The sequence below is a fragment of the Motacilla alba genome, chromosome 10, assembly GCF_015832195.1.
Source record: "Motacilla alba alba isolate MOTALB_02 chromosome 10, Motacilla_alba_V1.0_pri, whole genome shotgun sequence".
Lineage (NCBI taxonomy): Eukaryota > Metazoa > Chordata > Aves > Passeriformes > Motacillidae > Motacilla > Motacilla alba.
In genome coordinates this window covers 6224032-6242117 of record NC_052025.1, presented here as the reverse complement: position 1 = coordinate 6242117, position 18086 = coordinate 6224032, and the positions used below count along the sequence as shown (strand labels likewise).

The 18086-nt window shown below is 41.9% G+C and overlaps 1 protein-coding gene across 4 annotated transcripts in view; it reads right to left on the bottom strand.

The window, feature by feature from the left end:
• Positions 1–18086, bottom strand: part of THSD4 (thrombospondin type 1 domain containing 4) — a 244912-nt gene that overhangs the window by 192312 nt on the left and 34514 nt on the right. For 3 of the 4 annotated variants that reach the window (XM_038146963.1, XM_038146962.1, XM_038146964.1), the window contains exons 4-5: positions 15641–16044; positions 4991–5402 (exon numbers count right to left, since the gene is read on the bottom strand). In XM_038146963.1, coding sequence (XP_038002891.1) covers positions 4991–5402; positions 15641–16044 — 816 coding nt within the window. Of the gene's footprint in view, positions 1–4990; positions 5403–15640; positions 16045–18086 lie in introns of those variants that run through there. The other variant, XM_038146965.1, reaches the window with a different exon arrangement.

The window sequence follows — 18086 nt, the reverse complement described above, 5'->3', positions numbered from 1 at the left end:
CCACAGTGCAGAGATATAGAGTAAACAATTGCAGTCCAAGAGCTTCATCAAAGATGTCTCTGTGACTTTATTACACAAATGACAAACTACATGAGACCCTTTACGAGCAATATCTCTGTGCCAGCCTCTGCTAAGTTCAACCTGTACTGGTGACAAATCATTCTGTATTAATATTTACACACCTCTGCTGCAAATAGCAAAACATTCAAAAAGAAGGACAGTACAGCCTGAAGTAATGCAGGCTTTCAATAAGTTTCCTATACACCCACAGAATGTCAGACTACCAAACCTACACACAATCCCACAGTGTTTGCATGGAAAATTCCTCACATAAAGTCAAGTTTAAATTTCCTCAGGAAAAGATATGTCATCTTAACCCCACTTTGCCACTTATGTCAAACACCTACTCTATACAAATCTCAAAAGGAGAATAAATAAACCCTACAGTAACTCCTTGGGAATAAGAAGGGGCTTTTCAGTCTAAAAAAAAAAAAAGTTCACCCAAGAAATACATAGGCTTTTGTTAGTCTTCACCTCAATGTGTGAGCATCCCAACTACATTAAAGAGTGCACACTTGCAGAACCCCATATCACTTCTGAAAAGACCTGTCTGGGAATTATATTTTCTGTTCCATACAAAATTAAACATTTCCATTTCTGCCTTAGCTAAAACTTGAAGCACTGGAAATGTTTCCGTTTCTATAGAGTGGAAAATCTTCAAAACTGCTTGGGCAGAACACCACTGAGCTGGTGGATGGCCCAAGATCCCAGGTGCCAGGGGACCCTGCCAGTGCCTACCTATATCCTTAGGTGACAGAAAAGCACATCACTGTTTAATGAACTCAACACATTCCTGCAGAACATTGTAATTCTATTTAATTAGGGTTCTGCATCCAAAAAAAGCCTTTCAGTGGAACAGCTGGTGCTGATGCTAACTCAGCATCAGTATCATCAATAAGACTCCTTGGAAAAATCAAATATTTTAATTTCTCCCATCTTGATAGAGCTGAGGATTGATCCTGAGTCTTTTACCTCACTTCATCTCTTCTGCTGTAACATTTCTTTCCATTTCCAAAATTGTCTTTTCAGGTATTTCCCATTCCTTGCTCAGGTGCCATTCTCAAAAGCTCTGCACACAGGAGCACAGATCCAAGCAGAGGACACTTACTCAGAACCAAAAGCCAGATTTTGCACAGATGTGCTACCACATTACTAGCAGGCATAGCTGGAGAGGCAGCCCAAGAAAATAAAAGCAGTCATTGTCTTCTGAGCCTATCTAGACACTTCTCCACAACACAATGGGCTCCTTGCTAAACACCAGTCACATAAAATACAGAGAAAAACAACACAGTGTAACTGGAGACATGACAGTAATCCACACGAACCAGTGGGCAAACTAGCAACTGGGAATGGAACAGGACAAGCTGAGCAAAATTTCATCCATAAATATTTCACTGAGCCCTCAGGAGTTACTCTTCCATACATTTAACCTTGGCTGTTCCAAAGTCCTATATGAGTTTGGCCAAAAAATTCCCACCTCAAGCCATAGCTAATGAAAATTCAGGTTTTTACATCTATTCAGTATCACTCTTCATGCAGAAACTGTGAGAGAATAGATTGTGGGAGAATAGGAATGGGGCTGTGGCCGAGCCCATCCCTTATGGGGTGCAGCTGTGTAAGGCAGGTGAACAGCTGTGTAAGGCAGGCTGATGTGCACTGACCAACCACAAAAGAGTAAAAGGGCACACAGGTGCTAACCATGTGAGAAAAAAGGTATAATCAGTTACTGGGGACTAAGAAAGGGTTGATGCTTGCCACCATTTTTGGCATCCGTCATGTGTCCACTGCCATGAAACTACCTTAAGTGGTCTGGAATATCCAGAAGCCTGAAAGCTTCCTTGTGTACACTGTCCAAGAGACCTGCAGCCTGGAGTTGGTTTACAAATATATTCTCACACCTTCAGGCACTCACGAAGAGCTAGTGACTTGGCAATGCTCGAGACAATTAATTACAGAAAGTGCTCAGTAAACAAATGTTCCATTTGAGTTGCTTCCTTTGTTCTGGTGACAAACCACACAAAAAAGGTTGAATTCAAATTCTACTTCAACCACACAGGCATATAATTCCTTCTCCTTTAATGCAGGGGGAAATAAGGGAGATTTACTTACCACTTCCCTATTTCTGAAGGAATTGAGACTACATTGGAAGAATCCTACTGTATTGCAGGTAGCTTATGGTTTCAGATCAGCCAGAGCCGTTTGTGAGGTAAGGAGAGATGTTTGCTGCCTGTCTCCTGCCAAAGAGGGTGACAGGCAGCTGTGTGTTCTAAGGTGAGCTTGTATGTAAGGTGCTGAACAGGGGAAGCCACTTATATAATAAGAAAATAGGTTTAACGACCTGCAGGAACACTTGAACAAATACAAGCACTTCCGAGGCTCTCCCTAAGCAAACCTCACAAGTTTACCTTTAATGAATCAACCTGTCAGTCATGTGAAATGAGTTCAGCTATCAATGAAAAAACAATAAATGTACAATAATGAGGAAATGACCTAATGGACCAAGACAGATTAACTTAATTTGTTATTAATTAGTTGCCCTCAGGAGAAACCGTAGAGGGAGTGGCCAAACACCAGGATAAGGGTTAACAGAATACTTCCAATAAATGAGATTTTCAGTTTTGGTATGCTCCAGGAAGAATCAAAGAAAAGAAAGAAAGAAAAATATACTGTTCTCTGCTTGCTGGCAAGACCATTGGTACATGTCGCTGCTGATAAATTAAATTAAAGCCCATGTGCAGAAGCATTTAATCAGGAAGAACAAGCAAACAAAGTGAAACACTATCAGCCTTGTTTTGTTCTCATCCTGGCCTTATACTAAAACTGTTCTTAGCAACTTCTATTTTATAATTACATTAATTACCACATTCTGGGGAGCAAAATGACCCTGAATAGCAATTACAGCCTCTCCAAGGGTAACAGAAACATTACTAAATAAAGAATATAATTATGTAGAGTTCTATGCCTAGGAGAAGCTACTTCAGCTACAGTTTCTCTTTGCTATTTAGTCTCCTGTATTACAGATTTCTATATATCTGTACACAAGCAACAATGGCAAAAAGGCAGCAGCAGTGTGCACATCTACGTTTTCTCTTCATCTGTTGAATTATTCTGTTTAAACAACAGATTCTAAAACCCACATGAAAATCTTTTCACTCCTGTTCTCTTCTATCAAAAGAAATCTGCCAGTGGCCAAACCACTCTCCAGGCTGACCTGCAGGTCCAACCACTGTCCAATTCACAAGCTCACTGCCCTCTACTCTCCAGCCACTTGCCATTCCCAACAAACGCTGTCTACAAACCCTCCTTCTCCATACCCTGGCAATCTCAGATTGCTTCTTTCTTCCACCTAATTTCTAACTTCCTCATCTCTTACCCCTTGCCCTCTTAAAAGACCTCTTTACCTGGAAACAATTTTGTCACATTAAGTCAGGCAGAATACTGTCCAACTTTGTGCACTGATGTGTGAGGGATGAAATAAAGACTGGGACATTTGTGTATCGCTTGGACACAGTGAGCAAATTTAGCTCAGAAAACTTTCCAAATTAATGCCCATGCACTAAGGTCATTTCCCATTTCCTTCAAAAAACAGAAAGTGTTTTTCGAAAGAGGAATTTGTCCCAGAGACTATTCTCAGAGGCTCAAATTAGCCGTTCATGTTTTCCATTCCAGACAAATACACTAAAGCTTTCTTGACATCAGGTCTTTTCAATCAACTGCTCTAGTCTCAATCAATGGACTTTATTCATAAATAAAGCAAGAGTCATTACTAAGAAGCAAAAAGGAACTAATCTGATTTGTTTAGGTTATATTTTTGTTATCCTGTGTTCCACTGTTACATATTCCACTATGCAGGTTCCACTAAAAAAATCAGGATTTCTAGGAGGCAGAAGAATCAGATGTTCACCCATCCAAAAAAATATAGCCTGTCATGTCAACTTATCCAGATCTCTCCTGAATATTCTGCTTCTAATATCCAAATACAGACTTCTGCATCTTTGAAACACTATGTTAGATTAGCAGGACAAATTAAAAAAAACTTATTAGGAAGACATACTTTGGGAAATACTAAAGGGTACAGGCAGAAACTGGAAATTTTAGCAGGATGAAAACCACTAATGGGGACAAAGAATAAAAGCTCACTTGCCTCCCACATACAATGGGAGACTGCCTGGAGCATGGAGCTACACCCAGGCAAACATTTCTGAACCAAATAATAACAGATTAAGTTTTATTTAAAAATTAACACAGAACAGATTTTTCACTCCAATAAATTAGGAAGTTAAAATCAAAGCACGTAGAATTGAATGCTGGTAAAAGTATCATCTGAAACAGAATGCACAGAGCACCACAGAAAGGCACTGGAGTCATCCAGGCCACTGGGAGCTGTCTCTAAATGCTGTTTAGAACATGACTAGCACTCGCAAAAGGATAACCTCATCTTATGGGACAGAAGTAGACAGCCTTCATAAAATCCACATCCATCACACAAAAATCAAAATAACATCACAACACTGAATGAAAGTGGAAAATTTACACTAAATTCATTCCCTTGTCCCTTCACCACAATTACAACTAAAATTTTCCACCATTATTGCATTCTCTGACTTTGCTCAGCCCATGTTTCTCCCTCTCTCAATTACTATACTTATCTAAAATTCCTTCACGTTCCCAGGCTTCATCAAATTAGAGCTGTACATATTGGTAGGTGAAGTGACTGATTAAACCCCGGGAAGGTACAGTATTAGGTAACTGTAATATTACAGATCTACTTTCAGTATTGCCCAAGATACTTTAAAATAAGTTCACAAAAATAATCATTACATTAATTTTTTAAAAAATTCAACTTAACTTGATGATTAGGTGAACATTTTGCATACTAGGGAAAACCAACAGCTGTCCAACACACGAAACACAGGAAAAGCAGACTTACATTTGTGTTGCAGAGTTTGTATTGCTTGTAGGCACCAATGCACACGATGGCTGCAGCCCGCTGGGGCTGGGGCTGGCCCTGCAGGGCCTGAGGGCTGGAGTCACCGCCGTGGAACAGGCTCTGAGACACGGGGAACGAAGGGGACTGATAAACCGAGGGCCCCAGGACTTGGTGTCCTGCCTGAGGCCCACCTGGCTCTTGGTAAAGGCTCCCATGCTGCAGGGAAGGAGCAGCTGCCTGGCTGTAGGAGCTCATGAGGCTCGGGCTCTGGTGGAACAGGTGGCTCCTTGACGACTGTCGCTGCCTCCGCAGCTTCTGAGGCTGCTGGCCAGTGTCAGTTTGTAAAGGTAAAATGTACGGCACCTTCCCATAGCCATACTTTCCTGGACCAATAGGATTTCTGTTTCTGCTTCTAAAAACAGAGAGAGAAAACAGTTACTGACTCCATAAGCAAAGGAGCAGGTAGGTATTTACAGGACTTATAATAAATATGAACAAGATGCAGTCTAGCTTGATGCATTAGGAATCTCAGAAGGCATTGATCCTAGCACTGCAGTCTGACAAGTAAGCGGGCAAAAAACATTTCTTCCAGTTCAGAAAAATACAGCTATCCTGGGTGACATTTGCAGCTCAGGAAGGGAGACACTATTAAAGAAAAATGATTTTCTTTCCGTATATAAAATACATTTATGGTTTTAATATATATGCAAAACAGACTTGAACTCCAGTGAAAACCAGAGATTATAAATTGACATACTTATTTTCTAGAAACAGAAGTGCTACAGATGTCAGACAGCCACCAGATCAAAGGGACCTTTCTTTGGGTTTGTTTTTATTTGGGTTTGTTTTCTTCCCAAGTCTTATATTCTCCCAGGACTCTTGCTAGCTGGGAACCCTGAAAGTCATTTACCTTCCATTCCAGCCTTATGGCCACATAGGGCTTTTAATCAATCTTCCTGGCTCAAGATGTGTGAACCAGAGTGCTGATTTGCCCTGGCAGATAAGCAACCAGCACTCTTGAACTGTTTATCCCTGTTAATCTGCTCTGTGACCATGACAGTCATTGTTGAGGGAAGCTTTTGGTAGTTACAGCAGAGAGAGCAGTATAATGGGTTTTGGTATTATGGGAGGGAAAGAAAAGCTTCCCATAACTATACAGGAGAGGAAAGAAAGAGAACCCCTAAGCCCTGTCCTGCTTAGCCAGACCTAAACAAGAGTGAGATTACACAGAATTAGCTTTTCTGTTGCTCCCTAGGCTGAAGAAGAGCAATACAGAATAAGAGGAAAGCAAGTGTTCAACAATATCTGCAGTCAACTAGGACAAAAAGGGGGGGGGGAAATGCCACTAAGAATGGAGTTACCATGTAAAGGTAAATTACTGCCTAACAGAAAAATATCTGTAGAAAAGCATTACATAATTCATGTTAGCCCACAGCCAGCAGACATCTCTGATCTACTGTGTTCAGCACAGGCATAACAGCTGGTTGATGCAGATATGACAACCTCCTTTCTTTGGGCATAATTCTCATAAACACATACACCTCTTTGATTGCTCAGACAAATCTCTCTAGCACATTGATAACGAAAATGATGGGCCCCTTTAAACTTAAGCCAAACTAAATATATTCTTTATTTCAAAAAATACATTTGCCCAGACAAGTAAAAAATCTGGTTTTGTGCTATTAACATAATGGTTGTAGCAAACATTGATGATGAGATGATGATGATGATGATGATGATGATGATGAAGCATTCTTACTGTTCTAACTTTCAACAGTTTCTCTCATGCTGAGAATATGCCAGCTGTGAATAATAGAAACTGGCCCCTCTTAGCACATTTGCAGTGTCAAAAAGGAATTTGGTTGTCATAGCTTTTTCTAATTTTAGCCATAAGCAAACGTGTGCCTTGGCAAATCAATGCATTATCAGACTGCCTCACAGACTTCATGCTAACAACAGTGCTTTGAACCTCAAGTGGTCTTCAAGACTGAAGCACTTTCAGAGCTGGTGGGCTGGTTATTTATATTGAATAGAAACACTCTTTGAACTAAGGATATACAGTGTCTTTAAAATACACAGGTAAGATTGCAAATTTCCTGGGCCTCCATCTCTTCTCTTAAGTGCTCTTTACACAGCCTTTCTCCAGCATACCTTTTTCATTTTTTCCCTTTTTCCATCACTTCCCTTCTCCTTACATTTCTCCCACTGCCCTAAATGGAGGTTCCCTGGCTTACTTCCAGCTGAAGCACAACTCGTTTTCTTTCTCTTCTGATGTCAGGCAGAATAAAGAATGTATTTCCATGAGCTTTTCAGCATTTCTTTTATCTTATCTCCTAGTATCAAAGTACTTCTCTTGTAAATGAAAAACTGCAAGGGTGAACATTAGCAAAACCACTCATTTATGACAACAAGGAAGACTTGTTGTACAACTGCTGGAAAGTTTCCTTAGAATGAACCCAAAGAAGCTTCTGACTTCTCACATTTTCAATTCACAACCTTTCACTTTTTCTGAAGAAATAATGTAATCTTTTGGAAAGGTAACAACCTTCAGCCACCAGTTTCACCAGGGATAAGGAGAAAAAAAAAACTGCATGGGAATTACAGATTTTTTTTTCCCTTAGATTTTTTCTTTTCTATTGGCAGAAGTAATTCCACAAGCAGAGGGAGATGGTTTTCTTCCCTGTATTTCCAGTCACAACAATCACACTAATGAAAGAAAACAGAATCTCACCACAGAATCTCAGAGAGAGTAAAAACAACACCTAGACCTTTCTTTTAATTCTGGGTAGAGTTTGGTCAAGTTTGAAGCTTTTTCAAAATCTTCAAAGGCTTCCTTTACCAGGAGTCCTGTCCTGGAATGAATATTAAAGTCCTCTAACATGCTAAGGAAACCCCTGTCCTCAGTGAGCCTGGTCCAGCTGCCCTTCTGGGTGCCCAGGGCCCAGCATTTTCCAGGTTCTTGCGGGTTCTCCTCACCTGGGAATTCAGCAGCTGCCTATAATCCATTCTCTGAAGTGCTGCTGGCAGTGCTTGTGGCCTATCAGCACAGCAACCACCCAGAGCTAGCACCTCCTCAAGCTGAACTTAACACCGATCTATCAGCAGAAACAGAGGTGTTATGTGCAAGATAAAAGTGGAAGAAAAGACAGAAGACAGGTTACAAATTTTATTTATACCTTATTTCCCAAAAAATAGTCCACATTATTTATCACTGCAAAATTCTTTTAAACTATACCGATTAGTGCTTTGGCACTGCTGTTATTAATTTCCATTTTTAAAAATGCTCCAAAACTGCAGTTCTTTGATTTTGGCTAGAAGATTACTTCTGAAGGAGCTGAGTTCCCTTAGATCCCTATCAAAGCTCTTTGGTTTAAATTTAAGCCCTTCTACTCATCATGGTTTTAACAGAACTGCTTTTTAGTAGGTAAAATCATCTATAACTGAATCAATTGCATATATTAACTTAATTAAATCTATTTCTGTGGAGAAGTATGCCAATATTTAACCTAATACTTGAGGTCATAGCAAATTATCTGTTTTGCAGCACTACATTACTGTAATTAATTGACAGTTTTTAAGGACACTACCCATCTACTCACAGTTTGAGTATTTAGTACAGAGTTGCCTTGATTCTCTTTCTGATGAACTGAAGGTGACTTATTAGCTATTCCTGTCAGCATTGAAGCTATTGAAATATTACTCAAATATTTAAAATGTAATTAAGAAAAAAATTAAAAGGGAGATGGAAAAGTCCTTGGAGACACAAAATGTCAAATTGGAAAAAACCTGGTCCTAATTTTGTAAGTTTCTGTTAACAGGATCACTATGGGCATATATTTTTAATGTACTTTTTTATTACTCTTTTTATTACTAGATAATGTTCTTAAAATAATTTCAGACATGCACTTTTAATCCATGGCATTTCCTCCATAATTCAAAACTATGACTGGCCTACAACTGCCCAAGTCAATCATTTACTTTCCTGCCCTCCTACTGCTTTTAATTTTCTTTCATGCTTTATATATTAGTAGGCACACAGTTAACAAGGTGTACTTTAAAAAGATTCCACCATAAATTTTTTCCCCCTTAAGTCACAAAATAAACTGTCTTACACTGTTCATAACTGCTAATGAGTTTATACCTCACAGTATTTTAGCAGATTCTTTGACAGAGATCATTCTTAACAAAAATGACTGATCTACCGGATCTGGGAACATGTTTCCATCTACTCAAGAAGGAGAGCTCCCAGCAGTCAGGTCGATTCCCATCAAAAGCCACCATGCATTGCCACTCCCACTGCACCACAGCCTGTGCTGCTCTGCATTCCAAGTACGCACTTTGCACCGGCTCAGAATCACTCTGAGACAATCCCTTAAACATGAATGAAAGAAGGGAGCCCTTTGACTGTTTCATGTTACAAAATGCCTGCCTGTCTGCCCGCTGATCTAGAAACTGGCCTTACAGCAGTGAGCAGACACCTCTGTGAAATGTCTGGTCACAGGCAGCCCTTCTGAGAGAGCATCACACACTGCAAAGCAGGGCCAACAGCACCAACCTGTGCCACTCTCCTGCACATCGTTCCCTTCAGAACACCAGCCTGTGCCACTCTCCAGCACATCGCTCCCTTCAGAACACCAACCTGTGCCACTCTCCTGCACATCGCTCCCCTCAGAACACCAACCTGTGCCACTCTCCTGCACATCGCTCCCCTCAGAACACCAACCTGTGCCACTCTCCAGCACATCGCTCCCCTCAGAACACCAACCTGTGCCACTCTCCAGCACATCATTCCCTTCAGTACACCAACCTGTGCCACTCTCCTGCACATCGTTCCCCTCAGAACACCAACCTGTGCCACTCTCCTGCACATCGTTCCCTTCAGAACACCAACCTGTGCCACTCTCCTGCACATCGTTCCCTTCAGAACACCAACCTGTGCCACTCTCCAGCACATCATTCCCTTCAGAACACCAACCTGTGCCACTCTCCTGCACATCGTTCCCTTCAGAACACCAACCTGTGCCACTCTCCAGCACATCGCTCCCCTCAGAACACCAACCTGTGCCACTCTCCAGCACATCACTCTCCAGACATCGCTCCCCTCAGAACCAACCTTCCCTTCAGAACACCAACCTGTGCCACTCTCCTGCACATCGTTCCCCTCAAAACACCAACCTGTGCCACTCTCCTGCACATCGTTCCCTTCAGAACACCAACCCGTGCCACTCTCCAGCACATTGTTCCCTTCACCAGCACACTGCAGGGCAATTCAACAGGGCAGGCTGTCACAGCATCTCACTATTGGCATTTTCATGAACTAAAGCAAGGGGACTAACTGCCTTTTTTTTATTCATGGTAACTTTGGTAACCACATCATGATTTTTGGATATGCACTGCTTCCCATGTATCACACATATGCAAGAGTATTAAAATCATTGTGAGCATATTTGTCCTAAAAAATTCAACTGCTAAGATTTACAGAGTAACCAACAATGCCTAAAAAGTGTTTCTTCTGAAGAAAAATGGATTATACCACATTACACCACAAAAACTCTCATTTTTATATCATATTGGGGGAAAGATATTTACATTTTTCTGAGACAATAAAATTAATCAATAAGGTCCCTAAATAAACTGTCTCTTGGGAAGAGGTTTAATTAATGGGATGTGGACTATCTTTAATGAAATTTTCCATCCTCAGAGATCAGCACTGATACCCCAGTTCAGCATAGCTGCAATATGCCCAGTACAATAACTTAGTACGCTTGCTTTTACTGATCTCTCAGCAAGTGCTGTATAACCTCATTTATGTGACTTTCAACACTGAGGTAGGATTTCAAAATTCAAACCCAAATACTTCAATCCTCTTTTTCAATAATACCTCTGATCCCAGGCAATTCTTAGCCTCTTCTTTAAGATTAGATTGAATAATGCAACCATGCACTTGGCAGGTAAACCAGCAGAAACTCAATGCAAGTAACCTCAGAACTCTGCTGAGATGCCTTACCTCCTTATGGGAGGTTTGCTTGTTTCTAGCCCTCCCTGACGGGGCAATAATTCAGTGGTACCTGACTAAACAGCAGCAGTGTTCTCACTTCCCCTCCTTCAGTGAGCCCAGCTCAGAAAGGGATGAAATGATCAGTATTAAGAATAAGATGGGTTAGGTGGTTTGCAATTATTGCACTGTTAGGGGGTTATTTCTGGCAATCCCACTCCAAGCATGCTTGCAGCAGCATAATAAAAATTGATATTGGTTTGGTAATAATGAGACCTAGAGCATGTCATGGGGATTAATATCCAGATGAGAGGTGTGACAGCAAAGAGTCAACCTGAGGCCTCAGCCATCCCAACTAGCTACTCATTTTGTGAAGAAATACCTCATTTGACCATTATTGCTACTAGATCCTGTCCAGAATTTTATTCAGAAGGAAAATAAACACCTTCCTCACATGGCTTTAAATCCCCCCAGTGCTACCAACATGAATTCTTTGATTACCACTCCTGCTCTTAGATCTTTCTGGAAAATTTATCCTTACAAAGGGATCCAATCCTTCTCTCTCTATCTTCCTCCTGTACACACACCAACCCACAATAAGCTTTTAGAACCATAGTGGGCTTGGGGTAAAATCCATCACATTTACATTCTATGAGAGAACTAATGAAAGGAGGGGTGGCTAAGTGCTTGAGCTGGGTTTCATTCCAGATACTAAGAAAAGCAAACTCTCATGCCAATGAATACAAAGCCTCACAACTTGAGAAAATAATACCTTCTTGAACCTGAAGGTCCAGCAATCACACATTTTTCCACCTCTAGGAACCAGAACTGACTAGAACAGGTCACAGAAATTGCATCACAATGCGTGGCTACTGGTAAAGGAAATAACAACGGCATTTTAAAAGTTAACTGTAGACCTGCCAACAGAGTGACCTACATTTGCCTGGTCAGAGCATCTGTGAGAGGGGGCAAAAGAAATACTTTCAGAAAGGAAATTCTGGTTTGACATTAAATGATGCACTCTTCCTTTCCATTGCTGAAAGGCCCAGAAATGCAAACTGACCCTATACAGGGTACAGAGCAGCACAGCAGACTTGCACGTCAGCTGCTGGCAGCAGAATAAAGACCCAGAGCTACAGCCATGTGAGAAGTCAATGATTTTTGGATTATTTCCTCAGTGCAAATTTTTCCTCTCACTCTTCTTCCAAAGACACAAGAAATGCTTTAGGGAAGCCCTTTTCTTATTAACATACCTCTTTAACTTGCACTATCTATGCAAGAATGCTTTAGTTATTTCGTTATTCTGGTGATAATTCTAGTTTTTTCTTTCTGCTCCTATGACCCCAGACACAAAGTACATATCATGCTCACACAAGCGGACACTGAGGTTTGCTGCTCTGCCACCAAAGCCTATGTGAAGCAAAAGTGAAGGTGGCAGCTGCAAACATCCTATAGTCAACACATTGGTGAGAAATTGTGGTTCTGTCTTCTCCATCACCAAAACAGACAACTGGAAATGCAACATTTAAGTACTAAAACCTAGTCCATTAATAATATTTCCTTTCAAGATGTGTTTTCTCTCTTAAAGCATCTTATCTTTCTGCATGCCCTTATTACTTTTCTGTATGTGCCTCTCAATAAAGAGGTCTGAATGCTTTAATATTTTTTCACTATCTCCTCTTTCCTGTTTGTTCTTAGTGTGTGTGTGCTTCATGCACTTTAGCTAGGTGAAAAATAACAAACCAAGTCTGTGCTACTGGGAACTCAGCTCTTCAAAGCTGGGGAGGACTCCCTGCCTCTGCCAGTGGACAACCAGTAATTGTAATTAACACATTTCAATTTCAGTAATGTTCAATTACTGCACTGAGTTAAACAGGGGAGCACTGAAATTTTTTAAACCAGGCTTCTAATTGTAGGTACCTCAAACCTCACTCACCCTGAACTTCTCATGCAGTCCTGGCTTCTAATGCCTAACTAAAACAAGTTTCAAAAGCTGAAAATGTGAATACCTTCTTCAAAGACAAGGTATAGCAAATTTTATTATATACAAGTTCTATTTTGGATTTTGCTAAAAAATCCCTCATCAGTTCTTTGTCAGCTGCTTGGAAGCAGGCAGAGAACACTTCCCCTTGCTGGTAAATGATACAAACAGACTGGGCTGCTGTATAGGCTGCTATTGCTGTTGAAAATCTTTGCCTTGGAAGCCATCCAATTTCACTCTACCATGTTATCAATGTGAGCTTATCTCAGTCACAGATGTCCATTCCTCTCTTATTGTTTTATGGAAGTCTGCTAAAATTACAGCTTTCATATAAAGTCCAGTACAGTAAATAGAAATAGCCCAAAAAGTTTCCACTGACTGTACAAATGGTGAAAACACAAGTGCTATTTAACAGCCTGACATGAATTTCCAATATCATCCTTTTAGTGAACACTAAACAGTTCTACAGTACAAAAATCATGTGTAGAATAACTCACATTTTGAAATCCATTTTCCATATACCTGATAGGAACAGTAATCTCTTTGTAAATCAAGGAAAACTATTAGGTTTGTCATTCAAATGATTCCATTTTCAAATAACATTTTTTGTTCTCATTCTGTTTTTACAGTCACCACCAAGGAATCTGAAAGTTATGCAATACAACAGGCTTTAAAGCCACCAGGGACCTCCTAACACAAGATGGAAATAACTTATTATGCAAGTAAGATTAAAACACTGACCTTGAATCCAGTCTTTTGCCAAGGGGCAGAGTGTGTGGGGGTGGAAAATCAACTGTGGTATAGAAGCTAGCACTGTGCTTAGGAAAGGACAAGAACTTTCAAAAGCAAACGCCTCCATCATACAGAAAAGTGAGCATTTTAATATTTCGTATGGCAAGGCCTTTGTTAGGAAATAACACAGCTTCAGCTCTGCACACAGCCAGTATCATGTTCCAGCAGTCCTGCAGTGACTGCTCCAAACCCTTCCAGTCTGTGCTGGCCTGCAGAGGCCACCAGGGCAGCGGGGACAGCCCGTGGGGATGGAAGCCCAGCAGAGGCAGCGGGGCTGTGCAGAGCCAGGCCAGCTGGGATTCCCTGGGAGAAAAGAGGTGCCAAGGGCCAGAGCAAAGAGCCCTTGGAGGGCTTTGTGATGACAGTTCAAGGCCAGGCTCCCAGTGCCAGCAGTAACCCAGCCATGCACCACAACCTGGGGCTGTCACACTGCGCAGCTCAGAACAGAAGTGCATTATAGCCAATTATTAAGTAGGAAAACAGAAAAAAGGAAATATGACTTTTGCCTCAAGGCACTCATGTTAACACTACTAATCCTGTCTCTGGCACTCCCTGAGCCTCTGTAAGACCATCAGTGCTACACTGACTTTGTGTTCAGCAGGTCTAGGCTATCATTTGCATGGGTTTGACAGAAAGACAAAGCAGTGACAAAGGAAATTGGCAACACCAGAGAAGACCAACATCTGAACAGCTGGTCCCAATTTTTAAAACTCTTGCTTCACTGAGACAGGCAGGAGCTTTACAGGTTAATTCTATTTCCAAGTATTCTTTTCTATGGACAGAGTTTCTTGCAGGGGTTGAGAGTGCCTTTATCAGCAGGAACAGAGATCTACTGTCTTACTCCAGCCAGGCTGGAACACCGCCTCAAGGTAATAGTCTTTCTTATGCTGTTAAAGACAGCAAAATATCTTTAAAAAGGGAATTACAATTGACTGCTTCACTAGAAATCTTAAAGATGCAGATGATATGAAGAAAGGTTTCTTTGGTTATGTTCGCAGGGGGGGCTGGGGTGGTTTGTGTTTTGTTTGGTTTGGGTGTTTTTGTCAGCTATCCCAAAAAACTTCTCTTCATGCATCTCCCAGAAGAGAGCTGAGAGGGGAAGACCCAGAGAGCTGCTGGAATAGATATACAGAAGAAAGACAGAGAGAACAGACATTCAAGGAGTGCTCCATCCCAGGGGATCTCCATGCCTGTTCCGCTCAGTCTCCAGACTGGAAACATATCTATTTTCCTTTCACACATATGTAAAAAAACCTGATAGATTGGTGTCTAAGTGGATAAAGAAGTATTTCTCCAGAAGTGGGAAAATTAATTGGAATTACTTGTAATAGCACAGCTTCACCCATCCTTAAAGACTATTGCTATGAAATTAATATAAACATATGCAGTGTTTAAAATATTATATATATTAAACAAACAGGAAATTTTGCTAAAAAGAGGTGGTAGGAAGAAAAAAAGGACAAAAGAGAAAATGAAAAGGCAACAAATAGAAATACAAAACAAGAGTTTTGAGTAGAACTAAAGTCAACAGATGGTTGACCATCCTTTATGAAAAAAGGTTTTTTTTCCAACCAATTAATATCAGACTGGCTGCTGAAGTTAAGAATACAATTATAGGACAGTTATTTGTTCTGATATTTAATGGAAATGTCAAATGAGAGTGCAGCAGAAAAGGAAAAAACTCACAATAAATCACAACACAAATCTTACAGGGAAGTGAGATAATCTGCTTAAATTGTAGAATAATTACATCTGCCTTTGGACATCGTGTAAGCAGTCAAGAGAGGGCCTCGAAGGCAGTAACCATTGTAAAAGTCATTCTTAGTCTGTAATAACCTCCCTGTAAGCGTGCACAGCTCGGGGGTGCCCCGCCATGCCGTACCTGCTGTCGGGCCTGGCGCTGTGCCGCGGGCCCTGCGAGTGCCGGCTGCCCCGCAGCGCCGCCCGGCCGCCCTGGCTGCTGTTCCGCAGCGCGGCCCACGGCTGCTCCTCGCTCCTGTGCAGCGGCACCGAGGTGCGGATGGCAGAGATGACGTGCCCGGGGTAGGCGGACAGCGAGTCCTCGCGGTGGGCCGGGGCGCGGTCCGAGGCCGGGAAGTGGCGGCCCGGGCGGCGGTAGCCGCGCTCCCGGTAATAGGCGGGCAGGCAGGGCCGCGTCTGCTCCATGACCCCGCCGCTGCAGCTCCGCGAGCAGGCCGACCAGGGGCCCCAGCTGCCCCACAGGCCGGGCGCTCCGCCGCCGCCGTCCTCGGGGGCATCGCCTTGCTCCTCTATCCTCTGCGGAACCTGCGGACACAAGGCACGGGCTTAGGAACCGGAATTCGCACTGGAGCAAGAGCGGAGCGCGAATGCCTCGGTGCTCGGCCGTTCGCTCCGCAGGCACAAGAGAAATGCAATGACACTGGGAGTAACTTGCCTCATGCTCTGCCTGGAGGTCTCCTACAGCCATCAACCACCGAGACAAAAAGTTTGGGGTTGGTTGTTCTGGGGTTTTGTGATTCTTTTTTTCTTTTTTTTTTTTTTTTTTTTTTTTTGGTTGGTTTTTTTTGGGTTGGGTCATTTTTTGGTTTTTGTTCTGGGCTATCTGGGTAGAAATAGATTTTCTTTGTTCTTAGCAATGGAAAAACTGCATGATGCAAAGCTTGGACATGTGTTGTATTATTACCAAAAGCAGGAAATAAGGTCATTTTTGGTAATGAAATTGGGCTAACAGACACTCACTGCTCTGCTGCACTCTGACGCTTCAACAATGGAGAGTGCTGGTGGTTGCAATAATATTTCAGGAACTCCCATCTAATGTGGAACTTTTTACAAAGGCAATAATGTAAGAGGACAGGTTGATTTCCAACAAACTCAAAATGCTGCTAGAGTTAACTCTTATATTACCACTTCAGGATGACCCACTCAATCCTACATTCAGAGAAATCTCAGTAAAAGATGGGATAAATTGTTGGTCTGGAGTTCAGTGCCACTTAGTCCATACTCACCATTCAGCAGCACAAGGCAAGTGAAAGAAAGAACCCCAAAGGCCGAGTATCCTTCTCATGAAGGAAGCTAGGAAGGATTAGGAAGGGCAGGGTCTCTCCACAAGGACAGTTAACCCCTCAAGCCAAACATTTTAAGCATCCTGACCTTGTGATTGGAAAGGTTGCAGCACAGCCTGGAAGTTACATTCACCCATCCCTAACCCCAAGGTTTACCCATCTTGGAGCTAGATAGAGTCAGGATTTCTCAGTGTTTTGCACTGAGCAGAGTACTCAAACTTGCAGTTTTTCTCTTGCTTCTCTTGACTGACTAGTTGAATCACAAGTTTTTAAGCAGGTTCCCAATACCTGATTCTCACAGTTATTAATGTGCAGAACATTCTTCTAAATGAGCATCCTTTAAGTATTTTACTAATACTCCTAACAAGTTTTGTACCAACAAGCACACATGCATCAATTCAGCTGCAAGACAAGAAAAGGCACTGTCCACAAACATGTTTGCCATACCTCTCCAGCCCTATTCTAGTGCAGCTATCTCAAAATGAGCTTTGGAAAGCCAGCCTTGTCTCTTTGTCACTTCTCCCCCTTCACAGCATGAGAACCTAAATGCGTAACTTCCCATAATAATTTTGCCTCAAATATTATTGTGTAACAGCACGAGGTTACCATGTGCACTCTGGGTCTCTCGTCACAGGCACCATGCTGTGGTAAGTGAGCTGTGCCCCGGTGTGCCAGGGAGCACACACTCCTCATCAGCTGCCTGCAGGCAGGCCAGGCTGGATTGCAGACATGGCTTGAACACAGCATTACAGTACAACTAGCAAGCCAGCACAGGGTTTGTGCTGCTGCTGGGTAATCGTCAGTTGTGGTCTACATAATCTGAAACATTTCCCCCCTCTGAGGTTGCTCTCACACTTTCATCACCAACCACAGGAAAAACTGCATTTAATTATAACTTCTGATTAATAAAAAGCATCTGCATTATTGTGATATGTTACCCATTTCTCCCATGTCATTTGAAAACAGGAGCAGATGTCTTTGTATTTCATGTCTTTTTTCCTTTAAAATCCAATGGCCTGTGCAACCTAATACCACATAATGTCAAACTTAGAACATGCAGCAAGGTCCTTCTGGCTGCTACATTTGCTTCCATATCCAATAACAGAACACCACTGGCTCACACTTTGACCAACTAAACAAGCTATTCTTCAGTTTGAGATTTTTCCAGTGAATATTCACTGCCCATACTTACACTATGCATTAATGTGCTCTACCTCAGATATAAAATGGTAATGACTACACACAGAGACACTCTTCTGGTCTGAACTCAGTCTGCAGTAAAAT